The sequence below is a fragment of the Puma concolor genome, chromosome B1 (genome assembly GCF_028749965.1).
Source record: "Puma concolor isolate L17-30 chromosome B1, mPumCon1.1.hap2, whole genome shotgun sequence".
Classification (NCBI taxonomy): Eukaryota; Metazoa; Chordata; class Mammalia; order Carnivora; family Felidae; genus Puma; species Puma concolor.
In genome coordinates this window covers 112,079,048-112,099,866 of record NC_141670.1, presented here as the reverse complement: position 1 = coordinate 112,099,866, position 20,819 = coordinate 112,079,048, and the positions used below count along the sequence as shown (strand labels likewise).

Sequence of the window (20,819 nt, the reverse complement as noted above, 5' to 3'; positions counted from 1 at the left end):
CTAATTAATAAAAAATGATTACTATGCTAGCAAAACTGTTCATTAAAGAGACAAAAAATGAAATTGGATCCCTATCTCATACCATGTACAAAAAAAAATAAAAACTCCAAATGGATTGAAGATTTTCGCATGTAGTATGTCATTAAGAAAACCTTAATAAACTTTAAAGAAGTAAAAAAAAAAGTCAAAAAGAAAACTTTAAAAAAAATTAGTAGAAAATAAAGGTGAATAATTTTAGACCTCAGTATAGGGAAAGATGTTAAAAATGAGACACAGAGGGGTGCTTGGGTGGCTCAGTTGGTTAAGCGTCCAACTTCAGCTCAGTTCTTGATCTCATAGTTTGGTTTGTGAGTTTGAGCCCTGCAGGGCTCTGTGCTGACAGAGTCAGCTGGCTCTGGCTGGCTCAGTCAGAAGAGTACATGACTCTTGATATCAGGGCCGTAAGTTCAAGCCCCACAGTGGGTGTAAAGATTACCTAAATAAATGAAACTTAAATAAACAAACAAATAAATAAATAAATAAAAATAAAGTAAAGTGAAAAGACAGGATACAAACTGTGAGTGGACAGTCACAATATACATGATCAACAAAAAATTAGCACGAAAAATACAGAAGAACTATAAATAAGATTACAAATAATAAAATGGGTAAGAAACAACAATACAGGGGCGCCTGGGTGGCGCAGTCGGTTAAGCGTCCGACTTCAGCCAGGTCACGATCTCGCGGTCCGGGAGTTCGAGCCCCGCGTCGGGCTCTGGGCTGATGGCTCAGAGCCTGGAGCCTGCTTCCGATTCTGTGTCTCCCTCTCTCTCTGCCCCTCCCCCGTTCATGCTCTGTCTCTCTCTGTCCCAAAAATAAATAAACGTTAAAAAAAAAAACAGAAACAACAATACATAAGCAAAAAACACATGAAGAGCTGTTCCACACCATTGGTGAGCAGAGAAATGCAAACTAAAACCACAGTGAGATCCTTTTACACCCATTTGATCAGGCTGATGCAAGATAGTAGAAGATAAGCTGATGTAACCACTTTAGAAATGACTTTGGCACTACCACCTGAAGGTGTGGGCATTTTCATTCTTAGAATTATATCCAAAAGAAGCTGCTGCACATCCACAAGACAGTACAAGAATATATGTAGCATACTGCTCACAATGGCAAAACTTAGAAACCAAAATCACCATCAGTGGAAGAGCGAATGAATAAACTGTGGCACATTCAGAAAATAAATTGATATAGCAGTCAAAGCAAGTAATCTACACTCTAGATTTCAGATCAACATCAATAAAACGTCTATATTGCAACGATATGTCTGTCACTAAGTGAAAAAGATAAATAAACTCCAAAAGATTACAGATTTATATCACTTTAATAATGTTTAAAAAAAAAAATTTAAACTACAACTGACTCCTGAACAATATGGAGGTTAGAGGTGCTAACTTCCCACAGTCAAAAATCTACATATAACTTTTGACTCCCTAAAGACTTATCTACTAATAATAGCCTACTGACCAGAACTTTACAGATGGCATAAACAGTCAATTAACAAACACTTTGTATGTTATATGAGTTATCTATTGTATTCTTACAATAAAGAAACAAAAAAGAAAATTTTAATAAGAGAAATTATAGTTACAATACTGTACTGTATATATTTTAAAGATCGATGTATAAGTGGATCTGCACAGTTCAAACCTATTTTGCTCAATGGTTAACTGTACGCTCTTGAGGAATTCATTTCTATCAACTTACAAACAAAGAGGAGCAAGATGCTGATGAACACAGGGATGAAATGATAATTACCTTAGGTTAGGAGACAGCCAGATTGAGTTAGTGGGGTCACTTTATATTAAATGTAGGTAGCTAGAAAGGTACTTGATTTTGCCTCAGTTTGTAGATTCACAGATAATTACATTTAAAGTAACTAAATAATCAAAGCACTCTAGGTGAGGACCAATGATATGAGTAGGTCATGAAACCAAAGATAATGATGAACCCAATTTAGTGCATCTAAGCTCCTTAGAAAAAAAAATTCTTTTAAGGATTTTATTTCTAATTCTCTATAACTGGTGGTCTAGTCCTGTCAAATTGTGCAGACAATGACAGAAGTGTCAATAAAGTCATTACATTTTCAGTTTATTTTTTTAAAGTTTATTTCTTTATTTTGAGACAAAGAGTGAAAAAAAGAAGAGAGAGAGAGAGAGAGAGAGAGACTGTGAGCGGGGGAGTGGCATAAAGAGAGGGAGAGAAAGAATCCCAAGCTAGAACCCGACACAGGGCTTGAACCCACAAACTGTGAGATCATGACCTGAGCCAAAACCACGCGTCAGATGCTTAACTGACTGAGCCACTCAGGTGCCCACATTTTCAGTTTATTTTTGATATTAGATCAGAGTACAGCTGAATCAATATACTTATTTATATAATGGTAAGAAGCTAGTATAATTTTTCTAAACAAAATTAAATAGATTTTGTTAGCCTTTAATAAAATTTTTAGGGACTAAAACTAAAATTTTAGGGACACTTGGGTAGCTCAGTCAGTTAAGAGTCTGACTTCAGCTCAGGTCATGATCTCGCATTCCGTGAGTTTGAGGCTTGCATCGGGCTCTGTGCTCTGTGTGTCTCCTTCTCTCTCTGCCCCTCCCCCCTCACGCTCTGTCTCTTTCACCCTCAAAAATGAATAAATATTTTTTTATTTAAAAAATAACAATAATAAACTAAAATTTTAAAATACGCTTTTTGGAAATGGTCTAATTTATTACATAGTAACTCTTATATAATAACTCAGAGTATATGCTACTATTAAACAGTACTTTATAAACCTTCTTTAATGTAAAGAATTTGCAGAGCTGTATGTAACGGAGATACAAGGGTAGACTCTGTCACCACCATGACCAGGTCAACTTACTTTTACTATAAGTTGAAGAACTTTCCTTCCGACTCAGCTTAAGATAAAGTTTGCTTTTAGGTTCACTATAAAATTCAGGATTTACAGTTGTAAACTTCTTTAGTTTGCCATACTGTGTTCTTTGAAAGTCAAATCCTTTTCTGAAAAATGAGCAAAAACAAAAATGAATTTAAATATTAAGATACAAATTTTTACTAAGATATAATTGTCAATAACAATTGAAACAATTGTATTAGGTGTACAATTAGGTGTATTAGGTGGTTCGAGATGTGTGTGTGTGTGTGTGTGTGTGTGTGTATTTATGGTAAAATGATCACCAAAATAAGTCTAGGTAACATCTATCACCACACAGAGTTACAAACTGCCTTCCTTGTGATGAGCACTTTTAAGATCTACTCTCTTAGCAACTTTTACATATACAATACGGTATTATTAACAACAGTTACCATGCAGTACATTACAACCCCAGGACTTTATAAGTTTGAAAGTACATTTTTTTTTTCATCTTTAAAATATAGCATTAAAAGGAGGGAACCAGAGTGAGTGTATGTTTATATACTTTCATCCATGGACAAAAAATAAAAAAGTAGGAAGAAAATAGCAACCCTCACAGAATCATTAGTTTTATTTTTTTTTTAATGTTTTATTTATTTTTTGAGAGAGAGGAGCACAAGTGAGGGAGGGGCAGAAAGAAGGGACATAGGATCCGAAGCTGGCTCCACACTGGCAGGCTGACAGCAGCAAGCCCGATGTGGGGCTCGAACTCATAAACTACAAGATCATGACCTGAGCTGAAGTCAGATGCTCAACTGACTGAGCCACCCAGGCGCCCTGAATTATCATTAGTTTTAAGATGAGTAAGCCAGGGGCGCCTGGGTGGCTCAGTCGGTTAAGTGTCCAACTTTGGCTCAGGTCATGATCTCACGGTTTGTGAGTTCAAGCCCCGTGTCAGGCTCTGTGCTGACAGCTCGGAGCCTGGAGCCTGCTTCGGATTCTGTGTCTTGCTCTCTCTCTGCCCCTCCCCCGTTCACGTTCTGTCTCTCTGTGTCTCAAAAATAAATAAAACATTTAAAAAATTAAGGGGCGCCTGGGTGGCTCAGTCGGTTGGGCGGCCGACTTCGGCTCAGGTCATGATCTTGCGGTCCATGAGTTCAAGCCCCGTGTCGGGCTCTGTGCTGAGAGCTCAGAGCCTGGAGTCTGTTTCAGATTCTGTCTCTCTCTCTCTCTGACCCTCCCCCGTTCATGCTCTGTCTCTCTCTGTCTCAAAAATAAATAAACGTTAAAAAAAAAATTAAAAAAAAAAAAAAATTAAAAAAAAAAAAAAGAAAGAAAGAGAGACTAAGCCAGGACAAGTATTGAAAAAGTACACAAAAGATAGAGTATCTCAGCTTCAATAACTGTAATAAATCATCCCCATTATTTCCGTATCTTATAGGTTATTATGATGATTAAATGAAATAATACATGCAAAGTCCTTAGAAGAATGCAGGCATGTATAAACTCCCCAAAGATGTTATTAAATTACGATGCACATGTTCATTATAGCTACTTTTTGGATAATCCCACTTTTATAGGACATGTTTCCAAATTGTAGCATTCTATTATCCTATAAAACTAACTAGTTAGGCTACCTATTATCCTGCACTGACAAAAATTATTCTTGTGGTTTGTTCAACAGGGTTTTCTAAGGATTGTGACTATATATAAAAATGATTGTCTAAAAATAGCTTTAGAAAATTATTTCCATTTTAAAGTTAGAAAACCTGAGGTACTCTATCTTTCAGACAATTTACCTATCTCAATATCTTTTAAAACTGGTAACAATCATGTGAGGTTATTATTTTCTGATATAATAATTAATTACAGGCATTATTTGCTACCAAAGCATACCTCACCAAAAGCTGGCATTCCTCAAAGAGAGGTATCTTTTGACTTCTTAAGTATAAGCCAATACTCTTTATATCACTTAAAACCATGCTAGTTAGAGAGGCTTCCTTTGTTAAATATCCTGGGGTCACTTCTTCAAGCCACTTGAAAAATTTACATCGGTTGGCTTTGGGTCCATCACAGGTATAAAAGAGACGACCCTAAGAGGAAAAAGATATTGCAATTGAGTAAGAAAAATTTTATATTTTACTATTTTTGTATTATGTTTGTCAAGACTTCTATAAAAAGGTGCTTGGCATTAATGTGCTCCAATAAATTATTCATCATACAAGTTAATCTTTTTATTAATACTAAACAACAAATTAAAATTTAAAACCACTTAGTTGACATTTCTCTTTATCAGAAAATTACATTATTCTGAGAACATAAGCTTATTTGAAAAATAAAATTTTTTGTTTCTCCAATTTAAAATGTTCACCATAGACACCCTGAAGGCTACCCAGAAACAACTACAAGAAACATCTTGTGCATTTCTTTTTGGCCTTTTTTGTCACTCACATAAGTGTGTGTGCGCACAAGGACACACACATACACTGTTTTTTTTTAAAAAAGTAAAACTCAGATGATGATGTGTTTTCTATTCCATAACCTAATATAACCTAACACAATAACATGCTGTACGCATGACAACCATGTCATCAAATTATCTTAAAAAGAAAAAAAAGACTTTTGATGGCTCTATAATATTTTATTCTATGGTTATAATATTATTTACAAATTCTTGCCTTTGACGCCTAAATTTAAATCTCAATGTACGTACGCAATACATAAACATTTTACTAACTTGACATCTTCCATAATAATGTTATCAGCAATGTAAATTAAATCAGTTTGCTTTTACATTCCTCAGGCCTTATCTATTACTCGTACTGGGGCTCACACAGGAGACTACTTCAACTTTCACTTCTTCAGGCTCATCTCTGCATTCTCTAAGATCTCAGGTTGGGACATATTCCTTCTCAGTGTTCTCACTGTAACTTGGGCATATCCCCCTATTCTATCAATTATACTATTACATAAAATTTATTTTTATGTTTCTGTCTCCAGCCACCACTATGCAATAGATTCACAGGCAATCTGAAGGATTATCTTAACTCATACTTTTATACCCTAGAACACAGATCATCTTTTAGTAAAAATTTACTGGGAGTTTACGGTAGGTTAGTTACTAATACCTCAAGTAGAAGGCTCCTAATCAGGACCTGCTCTTTAACAAAGCCGGTCATAAAGCAATAGGTACCTAAATTTTCTACAAGACAAGTATTCGGTGGGGCAACCGGTGAGTAACAGGGAACAATACCTTATTTGGACCTTCCTTTTTAACCGTGACAAGTTTTGCAGGTTGATGATGATGGCAGGATGGCACATTACTTTCTACATTTTTCAGTTTCTCTCTCTTTAGTGATGTGTAAAATGATATGTCAACTTTTGAAAGAGCTTTGTGCAACCTCTGTGCCAATTCAAACAGCAATATATTTAGATGTTCTACAAAAAAAAAAAATATATATATATGTATATGTATATACATGTGTATATATATATATACATAAATACAGATGAAAATTAAATACAAAATAAGTTTGTGTTTGTATCATGTGTACTGTTAGCTAAGTTTGAAAATGACTTTTAACAGTAATCTATAATCTAACACTAATATTCATTTTTTTAAAGGCAAGTTTTGCCCTTATACAACAAAACAATCAAAACTAATCATGCATCATACTTAAAATTTCTTAACAAAACCATCTGTAACACTTCTAGTTGTTATTATTATTTTTAAAAATTAAATTGAGCCATCCAGGCACCCCAGTAACACTTCTAGTTTAATAAAAAAAAAAAATGAAGAGGTGCTTGGGTGCCTCAATCAGTTGAACTGCTGAATCTTGATTCAGTTCAGGTCATGATTTCATGGTTTGTGAGTTTTGTTTTTTTTTTTTCAACGTTTTTATTTATTTATGGGACAGACAGAGACAGAGCATGAACGGGGGAGGGGCAGAGAGAGAGGGAGACACAGAATCGGAAACAGGCTCCAGGCTCCGAGCCATCAGCCCAGAGCCTGATGCGGGGCTCGAACTCACGGACCGTGAGATCGTGACCTGGCTGAAGTCGGACGCTTAACCGACTGCGCCACCCAGGCGCCCCATGGTTTGTGAGTTTGAGCCTAGCATCAGGCTCCGTGCTAACAGCCCTGCCCCTCTCCCTCTCTCTCTGCCCCTACCCTGCTCTCTCTTTCTCTAAAAAATAAGTAAACATTTTTTTTTTTAATGAAAAATTCTAACTTTTAAAAGATAATACTGTCATTTCCTACTTTTGACACTCAATTTGACCTGAAATTAGAATGTAAGTTACTGTTGAAAACTGGAATGGACATATGGAAAATAACAAAACTCAAGTAGAGAATTTAATATGAAAGTTCACAATATAAGATACTATGTTTTCTCACAGCTATCCTACTTACGTTAAGCAGCAACCAATTATAATAAAATAGGAAGATAAGTCATACCTATGAGACAAGATGTAAAAATTTGCTTATAATGAGCAGGAGACTGAAAAACAGCCGGTATATGAATTTGCCTTTGGGGAAGATAAGCAGATTTTATTTTCTGCCCACTTGGGAAGCACAGCTCAGAGCCACTTATCCCCTGAAATGGAATAATTCAAGTTATTATAACAACTCCAGAAAAATACTGTCTACTAATGAGTAAATTATTTTCTATAGATATGTTTAACAAACACATTTTTTTGATTTTTCAGAATCCTTGAAAATCATTTTCTGATTTTATTATTATTATTATTATTATTATTAGTAGTAGTAGTAGTAGTAGTAGTATTTTAGAGAGAGAGAACACAAGCAAGGGAGCAGGGCAGAGGGAGAGAGACAGAATCTTAAGCAAGCTCTATGCTCAGTGCAGAGCCGGATGCAGGGTTCCATTCCATGACCTTGGGATCATGACCCGGCTGATATCAAGAGTCAGGTGCTCAATCGACTGATCCACCCAGGCGCTCTTCATTTTCTCATTTTAAATGAGATACCAAGTATAGCAAGAATGGCTACGCATCGCACTTTTAATCATATAAATAAGACTAAACGTGGGGTGCCTGGGTGGCTCTGTCGGTTGAGTATTCAACTTCAGCTCAGATCATGATCTCATGATTCATGAGTTTGAGCCCCATATTGGGCCCACTGCTGTCAGGGCAGATTTCACTTTGGATCCTCTGTTCCCTTGTCTCTCTGCCCCTCCCCCACTTACCCTCTCTCTCTCAAAAATAAATGAACATTAAAAAAAAACAAAACTAACCATTTCTGGTCTGCCTCTTAATAAGTTTGTAAAAACTTTTTTCTAGGAAAAACTTAGCTGATGTGAATGGTATCATTATGTGTTTCTATTTCCGGTTACAACTACAATAGAATTTTGCAAAACCAATGTATAAGATGTAACTTTACCCTAATCATGATCTGATCGGCAAAATTGAGCTGATAGTGAAAAATGAAAACAATCACAGTAATAGTAGTGGCAGAAGTGGAAACAGTTGGAGCTATCATTTATTAAGTACCTATTACGTGCCAGATACCACATAATTTCTTTTAATGCTCATAACTACTAGGTAAGATTTTAAGTCAAAGAAGATATGACTATAGCTAGAGTTCTGTAAAACTCAAAAAAAGAAGTCATTAGCTCTAAAAGCAAAATCATTGCTCCTATATGATTTTGGTAATTCTTTTGTTGAAATTCAAACACTAACTATTAGACACAATGCACCAAGATACATTGGCTCATTTCCTCACCTGTAAATCTCCTGTTACACTGTAGTTGCAGCAGGCAGACTCTCCTAACACATTGTGAATTTTCTCAGTCTTGGTAGTCTGCTTTAAATTCAAAGACAGTGCTTTCTTTCTGGAAATCAAATCCTGACTGCTAAAATCCTGTTGCTGCTGATGGAGCATGTCTTTTATCATTTGCAAATGCATGGAGCTTTCATTCACAGCATCACTCTGTCTTTCACCTATGTCACTACAATGTGTCCCAGAAACAACCTCAGCAAAGAAGCCATCTGTTACTTTATCAACTACATTTAGAGCAGTCAAGTTGCACTGGGGTATGTTTTGATATTTCAGCCACTTGCTTTGAGTAGATATATTATTGAGAAGTAAAACATCCTTTGGAGTCACTTCTCTGGATTCTTTAGAGAAGGAAGTTTCACTTTGGCTGTCAAGTCCAAAGCTAAAAGAAAGAACCGCTGACTTTTCACACAAGTTGAATATGGGGGAACCAGAAGATTCTTGCCTGTCACAGATGATGTCGTATGAACGAGAATCTAAATCAGGTGACCTATCAACATGTGGCAAAGTAATAAGTGGAACTCGGGTTCTACTTACTAATGGAAGCCTTTGAAAGTTCTTATTCCCCAGAGAACTGGGTTTTTTGATAACTGGAAAAAAAAAAAAAAAGAGCTGATTAAATAAAAATGTATTATGGCCATCAACTAGGCTCTAAAAACCAGTAGCTATCTATACAAGAAAGAAAAAGTAACAACTTGCCTTGCCAAAACAAACAAAAAAACAAAAAACAAAAAATAGGTAATTTTAGTTCCTTTTTCATAATAAAATATTTTTAATGATTTTAGTCTCAAAAAAATGAAGATTTCAAAGCTCAAGAGACTCAAACTTTTTTAAGGTTAATGCATTTGAAATCCTTCCCTTTTTCTTTTTCCCTTAGCTAAGATTCCCCCCAACCCACCACCACCAATCACTAGATTATATTTACATAGCACGTAACTTTTCAAAGTACTTTACAACCATGAAGGGATTTATTATTTTCATTTTACAGATGAGATTGCCAAGGCCTAGAGGTAACATGACTATCAACTGGCAGAGTCAGGACATGAACTGAGAACTGGTTTTTTGTTCTTAATTGTATATTCCTACTCCAGAGACTGAAGTTCACGGTTTATTTATCTATGTGACTGTAACTTCCTTTATATTTACTATACCCATGAAGTGATATGTTAACCTTCAGGGTAAAGAAGATAGTTAGCTTTATTCTGATCTATTGGTATGTGGTAAGAGTATAATTCTCCTAAACTAGATTTTGGCTGAGTTTTAGAATTCCTTCTGTCAGCAGTATTAATAATAAATATATTCCTAAAATGTAAAAAGCAATAATAAATATTTTTTCAATAAATAAATGAATAAATAATACCGCATGGGAGCTATATAAGCTTAACGTTTTTATCTGACAATGCTATGGTTTCCTATTTTATAATAATGTACCTTCTTGACAGAGTTAATATTTGTTGGAAATAAACTTTGGGGATCATTTGGGTAGGTAGTAGAGCAGTAAGTGAGCAAATGATATTCTTTTATAGTGTTATTTTATAATTCTAACAAGCCAATCAAGCAACACTGACAGAAAAGTTAAAACATCATTAAAGAGTAAAAGATTGGCACAAAAATAGACATATAGATCAAGGGACAGAGTAGTGTCCAGAAATAAGCCAACACTTATGGTCATACAACAAAGGAGGCAAGAATATACAATTGAGAAAAGACAATCTCTTCAACAAATGGTGCTGGGAAAACTGGAGAGCTACATGCAAAAGAATAAAACTGGACCACTTTTTTACATGAGACACAAAAATAAACTCAAAATGGATTAAAGACCTAAATGTGAGACCTGATGTCATAAAACTCCTAGAAAAGAACATAGACAGTAATTTCTTTGACACTGGCCATAGAAACATTTTCCTAGATAGGTCTCCCCACGCAAGGGCAACAAAAGCAAAATTAAACTATTGGGACCGCACCAAAATAAAGCTTTTGCACAGTGAAGGAAACCATTAACAAAAGAAAAAGGCAACCTACTGAACAGAAGAAGATATTTGCGAACGATATATCAGATAAGGGATTAATATCCCAAATATATAAACAACTTATATGACTCAACACCAAAAAAAGCCAATAATCTGATTAAAATGGGCAGAGGAACCAAGGCACCTGGGTGGCTTCATCAGTTAAGGGTCCAACTTTGGTTCAGGTCATAATCTCACGGTTCGTGAGTTTGAGCCCCACACCAGGCTCTGCGTTGTCATCGCCAAGCCTGCTTCAGATCTTTTGTCTCCCTCTCTCTCTGCCCCTCCCCCGTTCTCGCTCGCTCCCTCTCTCTTGCTCTCTCAAAAATAATATAACATAAATAAAATAAAATAGGCAGAGGACCAGAAGAGACATTCTCCCAAAGACATACAGATGACCAATAGACACATGTAAAAATGTTCACTAATCATCAGGGAAATGCAAATTAAAATCACAATGAGATATCACTTTACACCTGTCAGAATGGCCAAAATCAAAAAGACAAGAAATAACAAGTGTTGGCAAGGATGTGGAGAAAAAAGAACACTGCACTGTTGGTGGGAATGCAAATTGGTGCAGCAACTATGGAAAACAGTATGGAATTCCTCAAAAAATTGAAAATAGAACTACCATATGATCTAGTAATTCCACTGCTGGGTATTTACCCATAGAAAATGAAAACATTAATTTGAAAAGATATATGTACCCCTATGTCTACTGCAGCATTGTTTTCAATAGGTAAGATATGGAAGCAACCCAAGTATCCATTCGTGGATGAATAAAGAAGAGGTAGTACATACCCACCCACACAACACACACACAAACACAATGGGATATTACTCAGCCATAAAAAAATGAAATCTTGCCATTTGTAACAACACGGATGGGCCTACAGGGTATAATCCTAAGTGAAATAAGTCAGAGAAAGACAAATATATTATTTCACCCATATGTGGAATTTAAGAATCAAATGAACAAAGAAAAACGGAGATAAAAAAACAGACTCTAACATACAGAGAATAAACTGGTGGTTTCCAGAGGGGAAGTGGGCAGGAGGAGGAGGGAAAGAGATAAAGGGATTAAGAGTACATTTATCTTGATAAGCACTGAGAAATGTCTAAAGTTGTTAAATCATTACACTACACACCTGAAACTAATATAACACTACATGTTAATCATACTTGAATAAAAAATTAAGAAATCAAGAGTAAGATTCATGCTTTAACTATGAAAATCATCTATTATTCCACTGTCACTTCATTTGTTTTCGATACCCACTCCTCCCATACTGACTTTTCCCTACCTTGCTTCCTCTACTAGCCATACCCACTAAACCTTCTTCAACCCAACTACCCATTCACATTACAAAGTTGGTGGGGTTTTTTTGTTCTTTTTTTTATATCGTCCACTCCCCAAAATTACCTACAACTTCATCCCTTACCCAACATAACTTCGGAATCAGGGAAGATACGTTGGTGAGATTTCAAGAAAAGAGAGAGGGAAAGAAAAGTTAGTGGAAAGAATCCTACAGAATGTACTGTACTTATCAAGAAGCAGGAAATTACTCATAGGGAAGACTTAAAATGTATGAAAACACAGAGATCTGAGAATGCAACTGTGGTAGCAACAGTTGGAAGAGTTCCCTGATTTTGCCAGGATCCCAAAGCAAAAAAGGGGAAACTAAGAGGTTATACCAAAGTCAACCAATGGTGTAAATCAGACATTCACAATGAATCATTCCCTGGGAGGGGAGGGCACTATAGAGGGGCCCGACTCTGGAGTTACAGCTGTGAGAAGTACTGCAATGATGGAAGACATTTGCAGAGGTCTGTCATGAGAAGTTGAGAGGAGAAGAAGGACCTGAGAGTTAGAAGGGTGTACTGTATTTGGAAGTAAGAGCCATCTCAAATAGAAAAGTGGTGTGGGAAGGATTGAGGGGGATGACACTGAATCTGGTTTCAAGATATTTTTAGTTTAGTGACAATTTCTCAAATAAAAAACTTCATTTTACACATATAAGTATTATTAGAGCAGCAGGGTAGCAACTGTCTAAGCTGAGGAAGTAAAGGTCACCAGGTAAAGTTCTTGCTTTCAGGGACTCCGTAGAGAATTCTAGCACAAAGTCTTCATCTCTTGAGTTCAAAGAAAAAGTAGAAACAGGGTTTAAGGTCGAGATCTTTTGCTCTGGTGATGTCATCTATTCAGAAAGAAGAAACAAAATTACTAACCAAATGTTACTACATTTTTTTCCCTATAGTTTGAATGAATTCTAGTAATCTATATCATACAAATAATGCTTTGAAGCACATTATGTAGAACTACAGTAGGGCAAAAACTCTTCCCAAAGGGACAGGATAAACTCACTAAAATCAACAAGAATAATAAAAAAATAAAATGCAGAACATAAAAACCATTGGATTTATTTGAAATGGGTCAGATCCTGACTTAGACTGATCTGGGTTATGGGGATTTGGTTCTGAAGATGAATTTCTAGTCAATAGGGCTTAAGACTAACTCAGATTTCATGTTTGAAGATGTGAAGGTAAAACTTCCTGCAGACTCATGGAATGAACAGCTTTCTCTTATGTCCTCAGGTCTAGGGTTTATCTACAGTTGACCTAAACTTGAAGATACTACTTCCAAATGGACTGAACTTTTTTGATCTATTCAAGACATGAATAGTCATATTACTCATTATGTTATTCTCCTTAGAACAGTATTTAATTTTCTTGCTGCTTCCAGAAATTAATCACCTTAAAAATATAATACGATGATCACATTTAATATATATATATATATATATATATATATATATATATATATATATATATATATATTTGTATAACAATAGAGTGAAAGAATAAAAGTTTGGAAGAATACATACCAAACTGTTAAGAGTGGTTGGTTTCTAATGCAGGTGGAATTAAGGAGAAAGGATTCTTGTAACTTTATGTACTTCTGAATGGTTTAAATTTTTTAGAATGTGCATGTCTTTTTTTTTTTTTTCAGTAAATTACAATAAAGTTAAAAAATGTATATATAAATTTTAAAACACTCTCTTAATTAGTCATTTGGTTCTAGGTGTTGTGCTAGGAAATAAGGATGTGAAGATGATTACTCATGATCCCCACATTCAGGGAGTTCAGTCTAGTAGAAGAAACTGACAAATCAATGGGAAATTACATTCAATCATCACCATAGTAATAGTCTTATTATAATAACAAATTCTTACTATGTGCTAGGGACTGTCCTAAGTACCTTTTAGTTTTAACTTATTTGATCCTTACACAACCATATGAGGTCAGTACTCTCATTTTCCTTATTTTACAACTGAGAGAATTGAGAAAAAGAGTAGTTAAGCAATTAAACTTGTTTAAACTCATCCAGCTTATTAGCAGCAGAGTTGGTATTCAAACCTAGGCAGCCTAGATTGTATTGCACTTTCAACAAAAGTAACAATAATAGGCAATACTTACTGAGTATGCACCTTGTTCCCACAGTACATTCTCTATCAACCAGCCATAGGTTTCTTTCTAAACATAAGTTTAATCATTTCACTCTTCTCATTAAAACTAATGGTTCCCAAACTCTCTCAAAGTACAACGCTCTGAAAATGTCCTACCCAGTTGCCCTATAAGATTAGGTCCTTTACTTCCTTTCTGATCTCACTTCCTACCACTTTCCCCTTCGTTTGTTCACTCATTCCATGGCTACCTCCTTGCTGTTCTACAAATTGGCCAGCATTCCCCCGTCTCAAAACCCTTCCATTTGCTATTCCTTATGCCTGGAATGCTCTTCCTCCAGATATCTGCATGGCATGCGTGTCCTCTCCCTTCCTCTCTTTTCTTTCAGTTCTCCACCTCAGTGTTTTATTAGAGAGGCCCTATTTTACCTATAAAATAGAACTCCATCCCTCTTACACAGCTTTATTGTTCTCCACAGCACTTAAACCCTCTAAGGTACTATATACTTGCTTATTATCTGTCTCCTTTCATCAGAACGCAAGCTCCAGGAGAGCAGATCTTTGCCTGTTTTATTCATAGGCCTACCTCTAACACGTAGAACAGTGCAACATACAGTAGATGCCCCCAAAATATTTGAGGAATGAGTGGCTGATCAATCAAATATGTTACTCTTTTTAAGGAATTTTCCATATCCAGTCACTACTTTCTTACATCTCATTTACCATTTAATCCATCTAAACTGGTTTCAATCCTCACTATTTCACTGAAACTGCTCTTGCCAAAGTCACCAATAACCCTCAAGTTGCCACATGAACCTGTTTCTGTCATTTTACCAATGTCTCCACAATAACTGACATAGCAAACCCTCCCTACGCCCCAATTCTTAAGAATGGGATATAACACATTCTCCTTTCTCTACACACTCTTGAAATGAACCCATCCATTCTCAGTGCTTTAAACTTTGCTATGTGCAAATGACCATGCAAACTTCTCTGAACCAGACCCATGTATCTGATTTCTAACTTTACATATCTACCTGACTGATTCACAGGTGTTTCTGTCTGTTCCTATGTATTCACCAAACCCGCTCCTCCCTGCTGTGGACTGAATTGTGTCCCCCACAAATTCAGATGTTGAAGCCCTAACCCCAATGTAACTGTACTTGGAGACATGGCCTCTAATAGGTAACAAAGTCTAAATGATAAATGAGGTCATAAGAGTGGGGCTGTGATCTGACAGAATTAGTGGTCTTATAAAAAGAGAGCTTGCATTCACCTGCTCTCTTTCTTTCTTTCCATGTATACACATCGAGGAAGGGCCATGTGAGGACACAGTGAGAAGGTAGCTGTCTGCAAGCCTGGAAGACAGTCCTCATGAGAAACCAAATTAGCCAGAACTATGATCTTGGACTTCTGGCTTCCAAAATTCTGACAAAATAAATTTCTGCTGTGTAAGAGACACATTCTGCAGTATTTTGTTATGGCAATCCCGGCAAACTCATACTCTCCTCCTTCTTACTCCACGCAGTGAAAATCACACAATTGTTAAGTCAGATAGCCAGGAATCTTTCTTCTCCCTTTTCCTTCACCCTAACTATCTACATTCAATCCATCAACACCCATGCTTCTAACTCCTTTCACTGCCACAATGCCTATCCTCAAGTCCCTATCAATTAAGTCTCCTCTAAACTGGTTTCTCTGTTTCCACCACAGCATCCATTAAACCCATCTACCACAGAGCAACCAGCAAACCTTTTAAAAATGTAAATTAAGGGGCGCCTGGGTGGCGCAGTCGGTTAAGCATCCGACTTCAGCCAGGTCACGATCTCGCGGTCCGCGAGTTCGAGCCCCGCGTCAGGCTCTGGGCTGGTGGCTCGGAGCCTGGAGCCTGTTTCCGATTCTGTGTCTCCCACTCTCTCTGCCCCTCCCCCGTTCATGCTCTGTCTCTCTCTGTCCCAAAAATAAATAAAAAAACGTTGAAAAAAAAATTTAAATAAAAATGTAAATTAAGTCATGTAATTTTCTGCTGAAAACCCTTCATGGATTTCCCTGAGGAACACAGAGGACTATCAAAATTCTTTACCTCACCTGTAAGATTGTGTGACTGGCCCTGCTCACTTTTCCAATCTCTAATTACCACTTTCACGCTCTACAATCCCACTACTCTGGCTCTCGTCCACTTTCTCAAGCCCACTCAACTCTTTTCGATCTCAGGGTATTTATACTTGCAGTTTCTTTACAAGGTATGCTCCTCCCCCTACAGCTGCCACAGCTGGAAAAGCCATAAAGTAGATTTATCCATAAAGTAGATTCCCTTATTTCAGAGTACGTTCATAGCTTTCTTACATAGCAATTATCTCAATTTATTTGTTTGCTTGCACTCTTGATTAACATCTCTCTCCCTCCTTTAACCATCTCATCCTCTTTCTCCTTGGCCTTTAAAGACAGAGATCATACATACCTATTTTGTCCATCACTCTATACCCAAGTCTTACAAGTTCTGACCTACAGAGGGTATTTGGTATTGGTGAATTGCTATGTATTCATGAATTTTATATTTCATAGTCTATTCCACACATGTTCCATATATTTACAATTAAGATTATGCCTAGGCATTGTATATCAGTTGTTATTATTGTCGGAACACTTTTCTATTTTGTTTTCTAACTGGTTCAGGAAAGCTATTAATTTTTTAAGTTTATCTTGCCTTCAACTAACTTACAAAATTGTTCTTAAACTTCTCATTTTTAATTGATTCTTCTATTTCTTCCCCTCTAATTATGTATGCCTCCTATGTCATGTCATATTAGAAAATTCAAAACACCTTTGAATAATAAGATGGTAGTCATCTACATTTTGTTAATTATTCTAACAGAAATTTTGCTGCTTGTTTTATCGTTAAAATAATGTTGGCTGGTTATTGATAAACTTTATCACGTTAAAAATGATCCAATCTTAAAATTTTTATCTTTTTCGTTTTTAATGGATTCATTTCTTATAAGACTACCAAGATTTTTTACTACCAACTATTAAAACTTTGCTTACACTGTACCTTATTTGCTTCCAGTGAAGTCCTCTCTGCTGATTTAAAATCAGAATCCAAATAATGATATGAACGTTCTGACTTTTTAGGAGAGAAATCTAAAATTGCTGTGGAGGAAAAAAAAAAAAAGCGTGGATTTTTACATAATGGTTTGTTCAATGTCAAATAACTTTTTAATGTTATGTTTTATTTAGACTTTACTTACAGTCATTTTCAACTGTGTCCTTATTAGACTCAGCTCTCACTTGAAAATTGTCTTCAATATTAAAACTAATACCTCCTTTTGGAAAGTCGTCTTCATCTGGGAACTAGAAAACAGAGATCCATTTATCAGTTTATTTAGTAAAAAGAAACTGTATGTGTGTGTGTGTGTGTGTGTGTGTGTGTGTGTGTGTACATATCTATATCTTTATCTACCTCTCTATATATACACATATAGCTTGTGGTTATAACGAGACACAGACAAACAGAAAACAATATGTTATGAAACCAATTCTAGTCAGGGAAAGTAGAGTATATTACATTTCATCTATTCTTACAGTTCACATTTCTTATACCTTAACACCATTGAAATGCAGATGAAGCCTGTGATGACACTTTTACATCCCTATAGCACCAGCAATGGTTGTAACATAGTTGGTATTGCTGTGCAAGTGAAACTATATGCAAGTTAGACATACTGTTCATATATTGGTCACTTAAATAGGAGTTTGCATTAACATTACCATGTTATGAAATTTTGCTGTTTAAATGTATTCAAAAGGATGACGTTATCATTTGCCATTGAACAAAAAAGTCTTGTGTTCACAGAAGGGCAAGGAAACAAAGCAGGGTGATATACCTTACTTGTGATATACAAATAAATCCAAGACTTCTTTCAATAAATATAACATTAAAAATCTAAGTGAAAGTGAAAAAGTTCTAGAGATCTGTTTCACAACATTGTAAATATACTTCACATGACTGAACCATACACATAAAAACGGATGAGGTTGGAAACTTTATGATGTGTTTTTTACCACAATAAAAACTTTTCAATAAAAAGTCTAAGTGATAAAGCATCGTATGTTAACTGACTGTTCTTCTTTCTCAGTGGTGTATAATAGAACAGTGCGCCTTTCAATCAGTGAGAGCACCTGAGAATTTAATGAACTACAGAATTTTTTTTAAAGTTCAGAGACTGCTATATGCAATTTGCCACACTCACACCAAAAAAATTCTCTCTGGTCCTAGATCTATCTGGTCATTTTGCCTTAAAACATATCATAGAAACTCATGATACAAAACATTACCATAACCAACGTATGTAAAAATAATTAGAAATAAAACAAATGGGGGTGCCTGGCTGGCTCAGTCGGTACAGCATGTGACTCTTAAGCTCAGGGTGGTGAGTTCAAGCCCCACATTGGGCACGGAATAAAAATAAAATAAATAAAACAAATGGATACAAATTTCATTGTCAATATGAGTGCCTCTATTCTCCTCAAAAAAACCATAGGAAATAAGACACAAAAACATCTTCTATCTTTGATGAAACTAAGAAACAATGGTAACATTTAACAACCATATATTAAGAGGATGGGGAAGAATACAAACTTCATCATATGAAAGAAAGTCACACCAAAGTACCTATTACAGGGGAGTCCAATGACAAGTAAACTGATTTACCCCTATAACCATGGAAACACTTAGAAACTATGCCGTCCACAGGGGCTGCTGAAAAAGTAGGCTACAAAAGGCTAAAAACATTTGATAGAAGCTTTATTTTAAAAAAAAAAATTTTTTTTCAACGTTTTTATTTATTTTTTTTGGGACAGAGAGAAACAGAGCATGAACGGGGGAGGGGCAGAGAGAGAGGGAGACACAGAATCGGAAACAGGCTCCAGGCTCTGAGCCATCAGCCCAGAGCCCGACGCGGGGCTCGAACTCACGGACCGCGAGATCGTGACCTGGCTGAAGTCGGACGCTCAACCGACTGCGCCACCCTGGCGCCCCTGATAGAAGCTTTAGAATGAGAAAAATCAAGAAAATAATGGGGAGGAAATTACCAAAAAATTATTTTTAAAAAAATTTTTACAGGACTGATGGACTTGTATCTGCAGGATAGATTCACTGAGAATTCAATATCCAGTATTAATAAAACCTGAAGGAAGGTTCATCACTGTGAAATTTCAGGAATAAAGAATACAAAGAAAATATGCTTAAAAACCTCTAGGAGAAAACACTGCTAAATTTAAATTTAAAAAGAAAAATAGCAGATCATATCCAATTTCTATATTTAGCCTATCAATCAAGGATGACAACAGAATAAAAATATTTACAACATACAAAGTCTCCCAAATTCTATTTCCTATTCTCCCTTTCTTCAGAGGCACTTAAGATGTGTCATAACAAAACAAGAAAAAAAGACAATGTTCAAGATATAGGCAACTCAAGCTAGGAAATAGGCAAAGTTTATTTATTTTTTTTAATTTTTTAAAATGTTTATTTACTTTTGACAGAGAGAGAGAGAGAGACAGACAGAGTATGAGCGGGGGAGGGGCAGAGAGAGAGAGGGAGACACAGAATCTGAAACAGGCTCCAGGCTCTGAGCTGTCAGCACAGAGCCCGACACGAGGCTCAAACTCACAGACTGCGAGATCATGACCTGAGCCAAAGTCGGACGTTCAACCGACTGAACCACCCAGGTGCCCCTAGGCGAAGGTTAATTTTAAGATGCCAACTATACAGTGTAGATTAGAACAGACAGATGGAGGACATAGGAAAGAGATCCAAGGGGGAAAAAAATGAACTAACAAAGTTTATCTAATAAGTTTGTGTAGATTCCTGTATTGAAGGGTATTTTATAAAAAGCTTTTCGAGTATGTGAAAAATCTTTACTCCAATATTCAAAGAATACTAAGCAAATTTTTAAAAATGAGACAATTAGAAACTAAGAAAAAAATCCAAAATTATAAAAGAAACAAAATGTAACCACAGTATATTGTTTCAGCTGTGAAAATATTACAGTATTTATAATACAAATGTTGAACATCTATTTATCTAAAAATGATATAGTTATACTAGGAATCTGAGAGAATATAAAGAAGGAATTCAGAAATAACTTATTCTACTTAACATAGCCAATCATTAGTTCTTACTAAAAATAGTGTAAAACCATGATAATAAAGAAAAGCAACAAGATTTATTATTAAAAAGAACTAAAGGAAAACTTAAGAGTTCTGGCTCCAGAAACCATGAAAAAAAGCACTGATAGATCTGATTACATAAATATTAAAAATGCATTTCTGCAGAAAATCATAAACAGAACCAAAACACTAATACATTAGGAGAAATGGCAAACGGTTAGTTTTCTTAATATGAAAAGAGCTCCTACAAATCAAATATACAAATAACAGATAGAGAATGCTGTATGCCACAAATGTAAAATTTTATGGGAAAAATTTAAGATCAAAATAGAAAATATATTATTACAATATTGAAAAAATATCAATAAAATATTGTAAAAATGTCAATTCTCCTCAAGATTTACATACACAATGAAATTCCAATCAAATTCCCAGCATGTTTACGTACATGTGTGGAAATTATTAAGCTAATTCTAAAT

At 35.7% G+C, this 20,819-nt stretch overlaps 1 protein-coding gene across 5 annotated transcripts in view; it reads right to left on the bottom strand.

Annotated features, from left to right (window-relative positions):
- The window catches only part of ZGRF1 (zinc finger GRF-type containing 1), a 94,405-nt gene that overhangs the window by 33,484 nt on the left and 40,102 nt on the right, over positions 1-20,819 (bottom strand). For 4 of the 5 annotated variants that reach the window (XM_086704373.1, XM_086704371.1, XM_086704374.1 and 1 more), the window contains 8 exons: positions 17,418-17,520; positions 17,222-17,319; positions 12,780-12,903; positions 8,643-9,286; positions 7,359-7,497; positions 6,156-6,340; positions 4,799-4,995; positions 2,909-3,048 (listed from right to left, as the gene is read on the bottom strand). In XM_086704373.1, coding sequence (XP_086560499.1) covers positions 2,909-3,048; positions 4,799-4,995; positions 6,156-6,340; positions 7,359-7,497; positions 8,643-9,286; positions 12,780-12,903; positions 17,222-17,319; positions 17,418-17,520 — 1,630 coding nt within the window. The remainder of the gene's footprint in view (positions 1-2,908; positions 3,049-4,798; positions 4,996-6,155; positions 6,341-7,358; positions 7,498-8,642; positions 9,287-12,779; positions 12,904-17,221; positions 17,320-17,417; positions 17,521-20,819) is intronic. The other variant, XM_086704376.1, reaches the window with a different exon arrangement.